Consider the following 18,088-nt stretch of genomic DNA (forward strand, 5'->3'; position numbering starts at 1 on the left):
AAGAGGCAAAAATATTGCATTGTTGTTATGCATTACAACCTAAAACTCTCTTCAAGAAATGCCTGGTGATTAGCAACAGGTGAGAAGAGGCCTCATAAGTCAAGCAGAGACCAGGGCATTCACAGGAGAGGGAACACATTGTAGTTATAAACACAGTTAAAAAGTCTCATTGAAAAGAATGTGGAAAAAAGAAATACATCTGAAAGAGATCCTACTGTTTATTTAGTAAAATATTAAGGATCTATTATTTTTGTAAAGGTTTTAGTTTTCCTAACTAGTGATATGAGACACCATCTTATTGTAGAGAGCCATGTTTTCTTCATTCTCAAAGCTGGCTACACTGAACACATTTGTATCCTTGTGCCCTTATGCCGAATTGATTCTTAAGGGCCTGGAGCTAGTTGTTCAGTGACTGTCCCAAGCACAGCATTGGATGGGTCAGGCAAGGCAAGTGAAATTAATCTCTGGTGTGCTCACCACCCTCACCAACTCTCACAGTGGTCCTCCTTCTCTCCATGCCTCCTGCTCAGGGCCTTTGTGCTGCCCCTTAGTCTCCCAGAGCCCCCAGTTTAGGGCTCTGACCAGAGCTGCCTTTTCCTAGGCAAGACCTCACACTCTGGAAAAAAGGTACTGTATTGGGGGAAGCAAGCCTGTGGGTGGGGCCCGGGAAGGAGGAGCAGCACATTAATCTATTACCTCTCTGACCACCTTCTTAATAGGTCTCTCTGAATCTTGCTCCTGCATTCCATCCTCTAATGGCTGGAATGGTCTTCTAATCTCGCCAATGGTCTTCTTATCATAGTCTTAACCATCGTGGTAACAAATTACCTTCACAGTTGTAGAAAAGGTCCCACTCTTTGGAAAATATGCTTAGGAGTAACTATTGCTATCATGCTTCTGCTCAGAATCTAAATCCTTTCACCATCTCTATCCTCAAAATCCTGCTTATCCTGGATTTTGCTCCCTCTCCCCCATTCCACTGGTATATAATCAACTGATTCCCATAAAGAAGTTAATCACTGGCAATCATTCAGTTTCTTGCCTGCCTCCCTCCAGATATTTCCCAAATTTTCCTGATCATAAGACTCACCTGGCTTGTTAAACATACAGTACCCCAGGCCCCTCCCCCAGAGAGCCTGATTCAGCAGATTTTGGGTGGGCCCCAGGAATCTGTGATGTTAACAAGAGCCCCATGTGATCGTTTTGATCAAGGAAGTTGGGGAAACCACTACTCTAACCAACAATATTTCAGACACCTATAACAGGGAATGAAGATTACTCCTCAAGTTATATCATAAAGACATAAAAAACAACACATAAATAAATATTTCAAGTGCCACCACACTACTTGCACCGAATTTGAGCATTATCACCTGTTAGGGAACATGGACTGCAGACACCTAGGTATCTCAGTCTGGCCCTGGCCCTGACACCCACCTTGGGCAAATTGCTTTTCCTCAGTTTCCCCACCTGTAAACTCCCAATTGCTACACAGTGACATTCTTATTTAGATCACTATTCCCTTTGACCCAGAATTTCTACTTCCAGGAATTTATCCTGAGAGTTAACCAGGGAAATGTACAAGAATGTCCATCAGATTATTGTTTATAATGATGAAAAATAGGAAGCTATATTAATGTCCATCATTAGGGAACAGTTAAACACTGATTTATCTAGACATCGAATACTATGCAACCCTAAAACTGGTAATGGAGATCTTTATGTTTGAGATGGAAAGTGTACATGACATATAAAGTAGTAAAAGCAGGTTACAAACATAATTTATACTTCAATCTCAGGTTGCTTTTAAGTGTGTGTGGTGTTTGTAGAAAAAGACCATAGAGTTACATACCTAAGTATTAGCAGTGGTAAAATTTGGATGACTTTTTCCTTTTCTCTATATCCTTCTGTAATTGTCGACACTTTTTGAAGTAAGCTTAAAATCTATACTTGGGGGAAATAATGCTTCATCCATTTTTTTTTTAAAGGTACTTCTTCATGCACATTGCCAGGATGGTGTCCACAATAGCCAGGAGACCAGGAGTCACTTAAAGGAAAGGTTTACTTAAAGATAGTGTGAATAAGAGATGTTCTTTCCTCAAAAAAATCCCACCACATTCTTTCACTGTGCATTTGAGTTGTAAAGATTTTGTCCAAAAGATCCTAATTTTTCCCAGTGTTACAGAAAAAAAGCACCAATTCATTCACCTGGAGCCAGTTTCAAGGAACTCTGGTTTCATGGCTGGCCCGCAGAGCAGCTGGTGTACCAGCAAGGCAAGTGTCAGAAAGCGCAGAACTCTGCTTATTTCAGGCCTTTCAGAAAGGCCCTCCCTTCCCAAATCCCCTCCTCTCAGCTGGGAGGGCTGGAGAAGATTCAGGTGACTCCAGTGGGGAGAGGGCGGGATCGTGTCCTGCTTCCTGCTATAAAAGCACAGAGCAGCACACCCCTCTGCCTGGCTGATTTGGTGGTGTCTTCGGTCATGGCGTGCAGGCAGAGAGGAGACAGTGGGAGACCCTCAAGCTGGTTCAGTGCAGACTGGAGGTAACTGGGGGCAGAAGGGAGAGGACATAATGGCCTTGTCTGCTGAAGTTTGTCCCTCTTTAACTCTCTCCCCCATGCCCTCCAGCACCTACAGGTCATTTCCTCTATTCTTCGCTCTTTTGACTTCGGTGAACTCAATACGTGTTGATCAGTTGGTGGATCCTGCCTTCCCAGGTAGGTCTCTTGGGTGAGGGAAGTGCTCTTAAGCATCTCTCTAACAGATTGCACCTAGGGTGCCTAGATGGCCAGGAAACACAAACATAAGTTAGACAATCTCCACTCATTCCCTTTATAACCTTGATCAAGTCACTACAGTTTTTCCATTGCTTACCTAGGGCTTGCTCTACCAGCTAAATGGAGGACTATGCAAAAACACCTGTACTACCTTCTATTCCCTCACTGCCTCAAGCTTTACGGCATCCAAAGAGTAGCAAACCACACACTAAGCCCCCATCTTTGGGAGCAGTCGTCTTCAAACACATGCTCATGCTTAAGGAGAGTGTCAACATAACAGACAAAATCAGAGCTGTTGCACTTGTAATGAGTTTTTCAAAATTTTCATCTGAGCCAGAGGATGCACAGTGTCAGGTTATAGGCAGGTTGGTTAGTCTTTAAAAAGTGTGTCCTTGGGCTTACTTAGGGCATTTTTTAAACTTCAGGTTGAAAAATCTTAGACAAAACTTTTCTCCAGTTCTTCACAGACCTACCATCCCCATCTCCATCAGGGTTCCAGCCTGGTTCCTGCATGCATGCGTGTTAACCCGAATCCAGGCTTATCCTGGAGTACTTCAGAAAGCCCTAGGCACCTAATTGATACCTTCCTTAAGTTCTTGGTATCTTGCATTGTAGTTATATCTTTCCCACCAATCTGTAAGTTCCTGATGGTACTTCAGGGTGGTAGGCAAGCTTTGCCTCTCCCAACTGGCATCTTCCCTGTTGTCTGTTGGAGAGGAGAGTTCCCTCAATACACTTCTGTAGGAATCATGCCTCTTGTGTTCAAAGATGCCCCATGTGTTTCCTTTGCTCTTCAGGTACTGTCACTTGCTATGAAAATAGAATGATAGTGGAGTTTCAAAGCATTCTTGCCAACAAGATACAGCACGCATCTGTGGTGGGTAAGTAATGTGTATTATCTCATCTTAGTCTTACTTAATAGAAGCCCTTGGCTCAAGGCCATCTCCATTTTCTGGTGAGCGGAGCACACAAACCCTGGAGCAACTGGCACCCAAAACCCATGATGACACAGGGGCCCTGAATTGCATGATACCTCCAAGAGTGGAAGACCCTGTCTTTCTTTGGAAATCTGTCTTATCTCAGAATCCCCTAGGAAACATCTATCTTCAAATCACAGCATTTCCCAGAGTTTGGGTTATACCACTCAGGTGGGAAAGTAAAAAGTGAAGTGATTGAAGTACCTTAGAAATGGATTGGCAGTCTTGGCTATGTACCTCTGGTCGACTCAATGTCACTGAAATGTACTTCTTGGCCATCTCTTGTCTAAATTGCTCTTGCTTCTGTAGATCCCCTTGGTCTTGAAATGCCGAACTGCACTTATGTTCTGGACCCAGAAAAGCTCACCCTGAAGGCCCCATATGAAACCTGTACCAAAAGAGTAGTAAGTAATTGTTTGAGGAGTGATTTGGGAAGCAGCAACTTAGGAGTTAAGGCTTTGGGGTAGAGCAGTAGTTCTCAGTCAGGGTGATTTCTTTTGTCCCAGAGAACATCCTGCAATGTCTGGAGACAGTTCTGGTTATCACAGGTGGTTGAGGGGTGGGGCGGGAAAGGGCCGCTACTGGCCCTCTAGTGGGTACAAGCCAAGGATACTGCTAAATAGCCTCCATTGCCCAGAGGAGCCCTCAGTAACAGACATGTTAGAACCCAAATGCCAACGCTGAGGTTAAGAGACCCTGGAGTTGAGGATTTGGGCTTGATTTCTGGCTCTGCCACTATCTAGATGTGATTTGGGGTAAGTTAGCTAACCTTTCTAAGCCTCTACTTGCCCATTGGAAAATGGATTATGATATCTCTCCATAAGGTGTCTAAAGATTAATGACATAATACAGATGAAGGACTTGGCATAGCATCTAGACACAACAAATCATCAAACGTGAGCTATTTTGATCTGTAACCCCCATGGAAAAGGGGAGGCTATTTTGGGGCTGGCAAATAGAGTGCTGGTACCTCTAGGCTGTAAAAACGTGTTGGAAGGCCAGCAGAAGCTGAACAGTAGGATTTTCTACTGTTAAGCAATAGTACTGCCCAATCAGGGTTATTAGGAGCAGTAAAAGCAACCTAAGTCATTTCCAAGTTTTAGTGTGCAAACAATCAGGGAACTTGGAAAGTACAGAATTATTTCATTTAGTTGATGACTTAATAGGTCTGGGGTGCATTCTAGAAGTCTGCAAGTTTAACAGTCTACTTCATCTGATTCTATAGTGAAGATCTCCAGTAATTAAAACTTTCCCTTCTGAAATGGCCTTTCCCAACTTCAGGGAGCTTAGGGTTGCATTCCTTTAGACCAGAGACCTACAGAGTATCACCTGTGGGTGGCCACATCCAGCCCATGATCTGTGTGTGTGATGGTCCTCAAGCTAAGAATGTTTTCTGTTTTTTTAAAGAGTTTTTAAAACATGTTAGCACTCGTATGTGGTCTACAAAGTCTATATATTTACTAACACTTAACAGAAAATTGTTGGCTGACTCCTGCTTTAGACTGTGAGTTCCTTGGGCCAGGGGAAATGGCAAAGATGGCTCCGTCCAGCACCCAGCACAATGGCTGCTACATAGGTGCTCAATAAGTGTATCTGAATCTCTTGGTACAGGCCCCAAACCAAACAGGACCTTGATACTCAGATATAGGGTGAATGTAAAAAGAAAATAAAAACTGGACTCTGAGCCTTGAAACTCAAGGAACTATTCTCTGCCAATGTATGAGTCTTTCCTGGGATATCTAAAGAGGCTATAGAATCTCCTGGTACAGGAATGAGGGATCTTCTGGAACCCGTGGTACTGATAACTGAAGGGTTTTGCCGACGTTAAGGGTTTTACCAATCAGCTGGGTCAGATGGTACTCTGGAGCCCCCTTTCTCACTGAGGTACTAGCCCTGTCCTTACTATGGCGTTTTCATACAGCTCGGCCAGCATCAGATGACCATCAAGCTCATGGACGGCAATGCTGCTTTAAGACAAGAGGCTTTCATGTATGACATCAGCTGTCCAGTTACGCAAGCAGAAAGCCATGAGCAGCATTTGGGATCCACAGTCTGCTTGAAGGATTTCATGTCTGTGAGTGAAGCAGGCTGACTGCTTCTCACCCAGCTACTGCGGGGGAAATGTGGTCTAGACAGAGCTGGGCTTCAGAACAAGATCAGGATTGCAGTCTGTATTTTACTACTGACTTGCTGTGTAGCTTTGGATTGATTTCTTAACCACACTGAGACTTTGTTTCTAAGTCTGAAGTGGGGGACAACAACACCTCATAGGATGGCTTTAAGAATTGACTGAGAAGGCAGATACAGCACTCAGCACATCATGTCTAGCAATAAAAAGGATTCAGTTGGTAGCTTGACAAACTGGATACTTATCATGTGCCAGGCCCTACGCCAGATACTAGGATATAGCGAATGAGCAAAACACACCAATCACATACTCGTGGACTTTATAGTCTAACAGCTAACATCAACAGTGGACAAAAACAATCATACTTTATTAACAGTGATGGAACTGCATGGCTTGACAGAGTATTTGATTTCTATGCACATAGTAAAAAGCTGTACATTTAAGGACTTAGCGTCTCAGCTTACAACTGGAAGGGAGCTTAGATCTTCCAATTGCTTTTTGGTATCAAAAGCTCAAAGAGGAAATGATGTCTAAGGGCATTGCTAGGATTCATGACTGCCTGTGCTTCTACTACATCCCACAACTAGGCGTGGTGGTGTAAGAATCACACAGCAGTTGCTCTGGGTGTTTTCCACATACTCTCAGGTAACATGATTTCAGAAATCTCCAAATCAAAGCCTCACATCATCTTTTTTTTCTTCCAGTTTACCTTTCACTTTTTTCCTGGCATGGCTGATGAAAGTGCGGTATGAAAGTTATTTTTTAAATTACAAGCCTAAGTAACCTTTAATTCTATATTAAAGGTGACATAACTTCAATCCTGGTTAAAATATTAAATAGAAAATAGTCTTGGGGTTAAGGTGAGCACCAGCCCTCTAAATGAAACTTTTGACTTTAGGATCCCAAACCTCAGATGGGATGGACCTTTGCAGTTGGTGATGGTGAAAGAGCCCAAACTCTGACCCTTCAGGAGGCTATGACACAAGGATATAATCTCCTGATTGACAACCAGAAGATAAACGTCCAAGTGTCATTCCATGCCACTGGAGTGACTCACTACTCGGTAGGTGTGAATCTTTTTGTACCACAATCCAGGCACAAAGCAATATTTCTAAATCCAAGCATGATCTCAACCATGTCCTCAATTGAGAATACAACTCATTCAACAGGTATCTTAGTGCTTATTGCGTGCCAAGCACTGTACTAAGTACTAAAGATAAAATGGTGAGATACAATGGTGAACAAAATAGATATGGTCCTTACTTCAATCTGTTCTCCCTCTTCCTCCATAGATCTAAATTAACTACATAATATGGAGCTAGGGTACTACTAAATTCTTTTACGAATTAAGGTGTTCTGTTTTATCATTGCCCTGTATTGTGTTTACAGTAGGTACCGGCACTTTGGGGACCAACAATCATGACACTACATTAAATCAGTTAATGTGCCAAAATACTTAGAACAGGTCTTGGCACCTATGTCAGCCATGTTAACAGTCCTGTTATACACTGAGTATATGCTGAATCTTATAAACATTCTCTCTGAATGCTGATACCATAAGATAGTCATAAAACAAGAGCTCATATCTGCTTATAAATGATCAGCTACAGGTCATATCAGTAGACACTACTTTGCCAGATGTTATGAAGTACAAGATTTTAAAACTAGAGCACCTGCAGAACAGTTGGGACAAAATGCCTGAACTCTACTTGGGCCAAGACAGTGCCCAATAGTTGAGTATGTTTGCCCTGACTATTCCAGCACTGGTTAGAAATTCAAGTAATTCAGGTAAACCAATGTCTTTGAAAATGCCTCTCCTCAGCAAGGTAACAGCCGCCTCTACATGGTGCCTCTGAAGCTTACGCATGTATCTCCTGGGCAGACGATCGCCTTATCATCACGACTCATTTGTGTGTCAGGTAAGTGCCTAGGAAGGGACGACTCCAGTTGTGGAAGACACTGGTCTAGGGGCTTTTAATCAAAACCGATCCTTCTGTTATTCCTTCCAGATCCTGTGACTTGTAACGCCACACACATGACTCTCACCATACCAGAGTTTCCTGGGAAGTTAAAATCCGTGAGCTTTGAAAATAGGAACATTGCTGTGAGCCAGCTGCACAACAGTGGGGTTGATATGGAAACAACAAATGGCTTGAGGTTGCATTTCAGCAAAACTCTCCTCAAAACAAAAGTACGTTCCATTGTCAATCACTGAGCTTTATGGAAGCCTGACTTGAAGCACAGCCTTTTAGGCTACCCTGATACAGCTGCTGACTTGTCCATAAATTCTAATTGCCGGTGTAAAAAAATTCAAAATTTGGAAGGCCTCATTTGAACACCTTGCATAAGTGAATTCTCAAGTAACTGAAATTTACTCTCAAACACCAAGCTTCTTTAACTGCAATGGAAGTTTTCCTAAGTTTCTTAGTTCACTGAATAGTACAAACTGCTATCAAGCTTCTAATGATGAACCTCTCATGCCCTATTAAAACAGGACAGCTTGAGCCCAACAAGTATCCCCAGCTGTCCTCCCTGAGGCCAGTCTTGACTAAGGCAATTGCCAGGGTCACCAAAGAATAATTTTATGTTGGTGTGTACTTTGCAATAACATTTTATAACTCCTGGATTGGCAGCTCTTTAGAGGTTGAATTAACAGATCAAATTCCAGTGTCTAGTACAAAGAGCATACAATACTGGGTACTTGAGGGCATGAGCTTAAAGAAATTTCCTTCCTAGGCAAGGATCCTGATCTGGAGAAGTGATAGGGTCTCTTGTTCTGGCTTAAAGGGAAACCATAATAAGTCTGGAGCGTGCCTTGAAGGTTTCAGTGTACTTCCTTCCTACTTCCTTTGACTGCTCTGGGTCCCAACAGGCTGTGGCTGCTAACGGACATTCTTTCATTTCAGTTCTCTGAAGAATGCCTACCCTATCAGTTCTACTTACCGTCACTCAAGCTGACCTTTTACATTCAACTGGAGATGGTATCCATGGTGATTTATCCGGAGTGTCTCTGTGAGTCAACAGTTTCTATCGGTAAAGACCATTTTTCTTAAACGGTTTCCTACATTCTTTCTCTTTTAGCTCTTTCATGTGGGAAAGTGTATAGAAGTTCAGACTCTGCATTGCTTATACTTTGAGGAAATGAAAGGCTGGTTAGACCAGAAATGTCAGTCTAAGCTGCTGTGATAGGGATCTAAGAAAGATAACACTTCTAAAATACACATACAGGTAGGTTTCACAACTGTTTCCTGTTTTTAAGTAACCTGGATATACTTCATGTTAGGAGCCTAAGCCTAGCATCTAAATAAGATTGCTTCAAACCTGAAACTACAGGGACTACAAGTATTTCCCCAAACTCCTGAAAATTCCTCAAAGAATATGGAAGTAGGTATTTCCTCTTGTGTAGTATTGCTTCTGCCTCTTTTTGCTCCTATTATTTGCTGACCTGTATCGGGTCAAGCCAAATAGGAAAAGTTAGTTGCTTCTTCAACTTCCCCTTAAACCACCAAGATTTGTGAGCCTTGAAAGAAGGGACATTATGTCACAAGGCACTGCACTTTAAGCCTCATCAGGTTTTTATCATGGGTCTCTTACCTCACCTGGTGCTTCTTCCCATGTCTCCTGTTGCCTCTTCCTTTGGATGAAAAATCCTTCTGCTCATACAGAGCAGCCTCACTCTTGTCTTGGTACCTTAAGGGTCTCCCCTTGTAACTCAAGCTGCTTATCAAGGTATTTTCCCAAACAGAGACTTAAGACAAATTCTGTTGCCTCCTGATAAAAATTCAAACTTCCATCACACTTCAAATTAGTAGATGACAATAGTCACATGGCAGACAGATTTTTTTTTTTTTTTTTTTAACTCTCACCACTATCTAGTTTCAGGGGAGCTATGTACTCAGGATGGGTTTATGGACGTTGAGGTCTACAGCCATCAAACAAAACCAGCTCTCAACTTGGATACCCTCAGGGTGGGAGACTCATCCTGCCGGCCAATCTTTAAAGCTCCATCTCAGGGGCTGGTGCGGTTTCACATACCCCTGAATGGATGTGGAACAAGACATAAGGTTAGTACTGGCCCACAGCAAGAGGTTAAGACTTACTTTTGAGATAACTAATTAACCACTTTCTCTAACCTTACTCTAAGTTCAAGAATGACAAAGTCATCTATGAAAATGAAATCCATGCTTTCTGGGCAGATCTTCCTCCAAGCACAGTTTCCAGAGATAGTGAGTTCAGGTGTGAACGCAACTGCTACTTGACTTTTTAAGCCCCAGCTTAAACTCAAGCAGTTTTTTAATCTAAAACTCTTAACAACCCCACCCACCCACTCTTACAGAATGACGGTGAGGTGCTATTACAGCAGCAGTAACACGCTAATAAATACCAGTGTTGAAAGCCTTCCTCCTCCAGTGGCCTCAGTGAAGCCGGGTCCACTTGCCTTGACCCTGCAAACCTACCCAGGTGAGACATTATAACCTAAAAAATCTGCTTAAATACTTTCAGGGAACTCTTCCCTAAAATGAACTTTGATGCCACCAGATTGGAGTAGTAGCGATGCTTAAGCTTCTGTTGTGACCATCAACTACTTGAGTACCAGAGGGGCTTCTCCTCCATTTCAGATAACTCCTACCTGCAACCATATGGGGACAAGGAGTACCCTGTCGTGAAATACCTCCGCCAACCAATTTACCTAGAAGTGAGAGTCATAAACAGGACTGACCCCAACATCAAGCTGGTCTTAGATGACTGCTGGGCAACATCCACCATGGATCCAGCCTCTCTCCCTCAGTGGAATATTGTCGTGGATGGGTATGTATTCTCCATATAAGGTAGCCCAGCTCATCAAACTGCCAGTGAAAAGAATAAAATGCTCTTGGGCTTGAGAGGAGCACTATATCAAAGGCCCTGATTTTTGTTCTTGTTTCTTAGCAACCAGTCCTTGGTCTAATAAGGTGACTCATGCTTTCCTATTACCCTTGAATCTAAAAGTATAAGATCCTTCCCAAGGAAATCTGGCTTTAATATGCCAGCATCTGGAGAGAAGAGATTTCTAGTTCCTATTCATTTATTGAATACCTACCATATGCCAAACATGGTGCTATGTACTCCAGATGCATTATTTGAATCTCATCACTCTATGAGAGACACTAGCCACCTCACTTCATAAAGAAACCCAAGCTTGCTACTTAAATAACTAGCCCAAAGTAATATCTAGTAAATGGTAGAACATGAATGCCCTTCTGACTCTAGATCTGAATATCACAATGCTCTGAAGTTGTGACTACCCACTTGTATGTTGGTGTTTGTCTTCTTGGCTCTGCTGGCACCTAGATAGAACTGCACCTTATCTTTCTTTGAATCTGTTGTAATCTGTTAAGCTTGTATCCGCCAGGTGCACTCCTGCTTCACGATCATGGTGGCCAGCACACTCATGCAGCTCATTCCTTCACCCCATTAAAAGCTTGCTCGAGTGTCCACTTCTCCTTGAAGCCTACCCTGACCCTCCTGCACCCTTACCCTGGTCTAACTCTTCTTTTGTTAGTACTTACATGCTACCTAACATACTAATTTATAGCTACTATACTCTGCTAGCATCTAAGATATAAAATGGCAGGAGTTCTCCACCTTGTTTTTTCAGCAACATATACTAACTGCCTGGGACAAAAAAGATACTCAGACTAATAAGAATTAAGCCAGTGTCATCTGAAGAGTTACATAATTCTTGATGAATTTAGCTGGCAAACAAATTGGTACTGAAATTGTATTAACACATAGTAGAAGAAAAACTAGCATGAACAACTTATAACTTCATGAATATTGTTGGATAGGCCAAATCAGAGGTACATTAAAAAAAAAAAAAGGTACAGGTAGAAGGTGTTACGTGTGACTGCATTTGAGCAAATGCTGAGTTAGACTCTGGGGTGAATTCAGCTGATGTCCCTTCCTGAAATGTACCTTCCAGCTGTGAATACAACCTGGACAACCACAGAACCACCTTCCATCCGGTTGGCTCCTCTGTGACCTATCCTAATCACTACCAGAGGTTTGATGTGAAGACCTTTGCCTTTGTGTCAGAGGCTCAAGGGTTCTCTCACTTGGTAAGTGATTAACAAGTCACCTGGGGGACAGGTCGAATGTGAGACATCAGTTTTATTCAACTCTTGTTCCATCTCCAGGTCTACTTCCACTGCAGTGCCTTAATCTGCAATCAACTGTCTCCTGACTTCCCTCTGTGTTCTGTGACTTGCCTTGTGTCATCGAGAAGCAGGCGAGGTAAAAATTTCAAGTCCTCATTAATGTGAGTTTACAGCAAGCCTCAACCTTTCAGAATTTAAGAATGAGTGCCCTTGCTCTTCACCTAGTCCCAAGAGCACAAACCTGAGTCTGAGATAGACAGGTTCTCCATCAGTCCTATGGACAAGTTTTTTTTTGCACATGAGCTGTAGCCTGATGTTCTGTAGACTTCAAAGTTACTCTTCCTGAGTCGCTCTTCCTGAGTCTAGGTAGACTCAGAACTTTGTCTTCCGATATTCTTTGATAGTTCATCCTGCTTTTACAGTAAGGTGTATGCCCTCTCCTGTGAAGGCAGGCAAAACCACCTAGAGCAGGGGCTCCATGGGGAGCTGCTCTAGGTAATCCCTCAGCACACTTCTTACCACTACTCATTATCCCAGAGGTCAAACTATCTGTTTCCAGCCACAGGAGCCACTGAGGAAGAGAAAATGATAGTGAGTCTCCCAGGTCCCATCCTCCTGTTGTCAGACAGCTCTTCACTCAGAGGTATGGATTTAAAGCCTTGGGTACTTCTTGGACTCAAGTTCTTGGTTTTATGTCAAATTTAACTGTGCATAGATAACACATGCTCCTGATTAGACAAGAAGAGGAGGAGTCTCTTCCCAGCAATAGGTTCTGTTAAGTCTCTTGTGTGCCCTTCCAAAAATCCCCATTTAACACAAGTGGAATCATATACTTTACCTACTGTTCTGTAATGTTTTTTACTTGTTTTAGCCATCTTATATCTGTACAGAGACCTCTCACTGTTAGTAACTAAAGGATTCCAGTTTTGTCACTAATGCCACATTAGAATCCTCAAATCTTGGTCCTCAAATCTTGGCCTACTATACAAGAACTTCAGACTATGTTTCTAAAAAAAAAAAATACGACTAATAGGTCAGAAGACATGTGCTTGCTACTATTAAACTTAAGTCTTTACTGGATTATGTTACTGTTAATATTTTATATCTTCAGCCCAGATAGTCTTAATTTTAGGCCTAGAACTTGAAATTAAGCTCTCAAATCCCTAGCTAATAAGCTGCAAGAAATCATACACTTGGGAGAACTAATCATGTCTGTTAGTGCCAGAATGTTAAACAATGAGCTGGGACTGTAAAGTCCTTTCCAGGTGTCAGCCCATCTGATCTGAGTGAAAGCAAGTAGGAAGTGGGAACAGCTGTGGGAGTGGAGTAGGGAGAGGAGGAGGTTGGCTTGAGGGATAAGACTATACCCTGTTGCAAGCTTCCCAAATGAGCTCTTTGAAGCTTAACTTCACTTCCTTCTCTGGGGAGATTTAATGTGTAAAACTTCAGCTTCAACTTACACTTCGTTTCAATGATCTTAAGACTTGAATGTCTGCTTCCTTTCCAGACGCTGTGGACTCTAAAGGGCATGAGACTGCTGGATATGTTGCTTTTAAAACTATGGCTGTTGTGGTTGCCTTAGCAGGCATTGTGGCAATTCTAAGCCTCATCAGCTACCTGCACAAGAAAAGAACCATAATGCTAAGTCACTAATTGGATATTCAAACAAAGTGGTCAACATAAGCCTCTTGCTTCTTTCTTATTAAATTTAGATGGAATTCAAGGACTGTTTCTTGCAATCATTCTTCTTTAGAGAATATAGTACCTTTCCACAATCCTCTGGGCAGGCCTTGTTCTGTGTGGACATGAATAAGGATATTTCTGACTTAAGTGCTTCCTGTCACTCAGCTTTTTCTGAACTCCATCCCCAAAACTGGCAGTGCCAGAGAATTCAATCACTAATGGGGCTTGGTGACAGCCCACCTCTAGGGGTGTATTTAGGTGACTTTAATGTCTTTTACCCCCTCCATTCATATATACAAGATGAGGAGGGCAAGAAGTCACCCCTAATCCTTGGCATAACTTCCCTTCTCTACAGAGGAAGGGAAGCCAGGTATTCCCAAGGAAGTAATCTAGTATCATACTTAAGTAATATTTCCTAATTCAAATTAGTCTTTCCAGTGAGTAGAAAACTTTCCCTGAGAACTTAAGGGATTTATTCTCCCGTGTACTCCCATTCCAATTAAAGGCCAGCAATCTCCTTTGGGGGAGGGAAAGGAATAATAAAAGATTCTAGCTTCATTAAGTGCAATTACAACATTCCTGGTCTCATTAAGACTACACAGCTGGACATGAGCCTCTTAGCTGAGCCTGGAGAGCTGCTTTCCCACTACCTAGCACTCAGTTATTACCTCCTCCTGAGGCTGCTCCATCTTCTTCCTGAGGGTGCCCCATCTTAACTAGGCTGTAATTATGTCAAAATGACTAGTCTGCCTCACACTGTAGCTCTAAAAGACCACATTCAAGATATCTAATATAGACATTAACTTGAATACTTCAACTAGAAAAAGTCTGGATCTAAACAAGGACTTCTGCTATGAAAAAAGTTGTAAAGCTTCTAAATCTCTGTACATGGTGGAGGTGAACAGAAATATGAACATCTTTAGTGTTTGGACTTCATCCCTCAATTGTGAGTTGTTATACTCCTGGGTTTCTCAAAACCTTGAAAGAATATTATACTTGGTCATCTTATGATACTGTAGGTCTTTAATAATGAATCCTTCTGCCTTTTCTTCAACACAACCTTTGATTCTAAATCCTTTTAAGAGTTATATGGTAAAACTCAACCCTGGTATGGGGAAGGAAACAGCTGCATTCATATTGTATAAAAGGTCTGGTCTTCCTATAGTAATAAGGGCCAAAATTTCGAGTTCTCATCAAGGCCATTCTTTAGACATTTCTTTATAAGAGAATAAGGCATTAATCTGTCACTGATAAAACAAATGGTCTTGGATTCAAACTTTTTCTGTGACTACGTCATATTAGTGTTACATATTAGAATCAGAAATATTGCATTGCTGCGTGCACTTCTTAAAACAGCATTTAAAAAACTGTTGGCCACTTACATGGCTCCCTGATCTCATGTGGTAGGCTGAATAATGACCACCCCCAACATGTCCACATCCTATTCACCAAAAACTGAATATTGTTACCTAGTCATGGCCCCAAATGGACTTTGCAGATGTGGTAAAGGTCTTGACATGGGAAGATTATCCAAGTGGGCCCAATTACAAGGCTCCCTATGAAATAGGAGAGTCAGAAAAGATGCCCCAGTGGAAGCAGAAGTCAGAGTGATATTGTCCACAAGCCAAGAAATGTGGGCAGCCTGTAATAGCTGGTAATGGCAAAGAAATGGATTCTCCCCTAGAGCCTCCAGAAGAACACAGCTCTGCTGCCCCATTTTGGACTTGTGAATTCCAGAGATATAAAATAACTTGGTTCAAACCATTTAGCTTGTATTAGTTTGTTACGATGGAAACAGAAAACTAATATACCCTCTAATGAGTCATTACCCACAAGTTGAAAAACACTTTGCTAGAAATGCACATTTTACAGATGAGCAACTTGAGCCCTAGCAAGCTTGTCTAAGGTATCAGAGTATCTTGGCTGTAGAGGTGGAGCCTCTCATCCCCAATCTGGTCTATTTGTGTAGAGTCACAAGCCAGGATCAGAGTGACCTGGGCCCCAAGGCTGCCGCATGGCAGGTTGGTTCTGATGTGTTTGCAAATGTTGAGGCAGAAATTTGAGAGAGGAAAGCCAAGCTGGCTGTGGAGCAGCTGCTGGAATGAACACTAGTTGCCATGGTATCCTAGAACAAATATAATGAGCAGTTGTTTAAAGTCGTGTTCTCATCTTCTTAAGGTACCTATCCTACTGTACATGGGGGGAGGCAGCCTAATAAGCAGAGAGGAGCTGTGTGGGCAGAGAGGGAGTTCAAATCCCAAGAAGCTGCTCCTTCATCCAAACTTGTGTTTGCAATCTCCCTCACCAGGTAGGGACTGGCTGTAATTGTAACTCAGGTGGCAGGAGGTAGATGAAAGGCATTTGGGATTCTAATATTCTACTGGGCAGCTCTGTTGGTGCAGTTTACAGGGGCTGGGAGCAGACTTGTGTGCCTTGGGAAGCCCTCTTTAATGCTGAACTTCTCTTCCCTGCCCTGTTCTGCTGCTTCAAGCTGTTTTAACTTCAAGCTGTTTTAGCTTCTGTTCATCTTTGAACGTATACAGCTCTAGAACAAGAGCTGGGCTTGGGTTCTGGATCTGTCTTCCATACTGTATGACCTTGGGCAGATGGAACAATTTCCAAGCCTATTTCCACACCTGGAAAATGTGAATAAAACCTATTTTGCAAGCATGCAAGGGTTCAATGAAATAGTCAACGTATTAGTGTATTTGCATTGGAGCCACCTAGATAAAACCTCATAATACTATAAACAATAACTGAAGGTTGAATAAAATTCTGTGACAGATGAGAGGTTCTTGATCATGCACATATTTTGTAAAATATAGATGCCCTGACGTCACCTACTGAACTAGAATCTTTAAGGAGTGGGGTCTAAGCATGTTTAGGCTCTGTGGGAGGCTGAATAATGGCCCCAAAATATCTATGTCCTCATCCCAGGAACCTGTGACTGTTACCTTTCATGGCAAAAGGGACTTTGCACACATGATTAATCTAAGGATCTTGGACCGAGAAATTATCTGGATTATCCAGGTGGGCCTGAATGTAATCACAAGCATCTTTATACAAGGGAGACAGAATGAGATTCACCTACAGAGAGGAGAAGGCGATACGATGATGGAGATAAAGACTGATGCACTTTGAAGATGGAGGAAAGGGCTCCAGCCAAGGAACACAGGCGGACACAAGAAGCTGAAAAAGTCAAGGAAACAATCCCCCAGAGCCTCCAGAAGGAAATAGCCCCACTGACACCTTGACGTCAGCCCAGTGAAACTGTAAGAGGCCACCAGATTTGTAGGACAGTAAATCTGTGTTATTTTTAAGCCACTAAGCTTGTAATTTGTTACAGCAGGGAGAGGAAACGAACACAAGCTCCTCAGACGGTTCTGACCCGTACCCTGGATAAGAATCACTGCGCTAGACAAACGCAAAGGCTGTGTGGACAAAGAATGTTGCCTGCCATCAAGCCCTCAGCCACTGCAGCTGCCCCCACGGTGCGCCCTGAGGGGAATTCAGGATGGAAAAAAACAAGATACTGGCCCTAGATAGTTAAGACGCATATCAAAGGAATAATTTCAAAGAGCCCAGACTCTTGCATCTACACATACACAGAAAAGCACTAAAATCATTAACTCGAGATGTCTGTTTCTCGTGATTAGCAATATTTTGATGTTTGACAGCAACGTTTGTTTGTTTTCAGCAAATCTCCTATACGTCCAGACTCTTCCCTTACCTCTTTGCAACAGTTCCTCAGAGCTATCTGAAAGGCTGTTTCTGAGCTAAAGTCCTCAGTAATGTCCTTGAATAAAACATAATTCTCAACTTCTGGCTTGTGCATTTTTTTCAGTCGACACTTGACTTTGTTCATAGCATGCCCCTAGTATCCTGATTGGGCTAAATAATCAAGATAAAGCCTCTGACAGAGAAAGGGGAAAAAAAAAAAGATAAAGCCTCAATTCCCCTTGCAGATATTTATGTAGTGGTAGGTACATGATACTGTTCTGTTCAATGAGATTTAAGGGAGAAACTGGGAGGGGGTTTCTGTCTTTTTCCTCATTTCAAAAAAAAGGTATATAAGGCTAGCCCTTTTCTCCCTGTCTTTGGCTGTGGTTGTGTGAACTGTGATTCCCTGAGCTGTGCCAGCTTTCTTGTGACCATGAGGAAACAAATCTAAAGATGTTCTCTGAGAATGGTGGAGTAATAACACAGAAAGCCTAGATCCCTGATTACTTCACTGTGTTTCCTAAATCAACCCTAGAACCACCGGTATCTGGATTTCATGTTTAGTGAGATGCTAAGAGTTCTTATTTTTTAAGGGAGGCACTCTGTTTCCTGTAGGTAAAAGCATTCCAAATCATTCAGGCTTAAAGAACCCTTATTTTGGGCTTCC

General features: G+C 42.4%; 1 protein-coding gene across 1 annotated transcript; it reads left to right on the forward strand.

Annotated features, from left to right (window-relative positions):
- Positions 1 to 2,480: 2,480 nt before the first annotated feature.
- ZP2 (zona pellucida glycoprotein 2) lies at positions 2,481 to 13,671 on the forward strand (the record flags this gene model as incomplete). Its single annotated transcript, XM_082645623.1, has 18 exons — positions 2,481 to 2,542; positions 2,637 to 2,716; positions 3,574 to 3,657; positions 4,063 to 4,157; positions 5,675 to 5,827; positions 6,586 to 6,627; positions 6,780 to 6,944; positions 7,704 to 7,800; positions 7,891 to 8,072; positions 8,788 to 8,914; positions 9,758 to 9,945; positions 10,026 to 10,117; positions 10,218 to 10,342; positions 10,501 to 10,690; positions 11,844 to 11,979; positions 12,058 to 12,154; positions 12,578 to 12,661; positions 13,526 to 13,671. 18 exons carry the CDS (start codon positions 2,481 to 2,483, stop codon positions 13,669 to 13,671), a joined length of 2,145 nt encoding a protein of 714 aa, XP_082501749.1.
- Between the last annotated feature and the right edge of the window lie 4,417 nt (positions 13,672 to 18,088).

Source organism: Mesoplodon mirus, assembly GCF_964341445.2.
Source record: "Mesoplodon mirus genome assembly, chromosome: 15".
Classification (NCBI taxonomy): Eukaryota; Metazoa; Chordata; class Mammalia; order Artiodactyla; family Ziphiidae; genus Mesoplodon; species Mesoplodon mirus.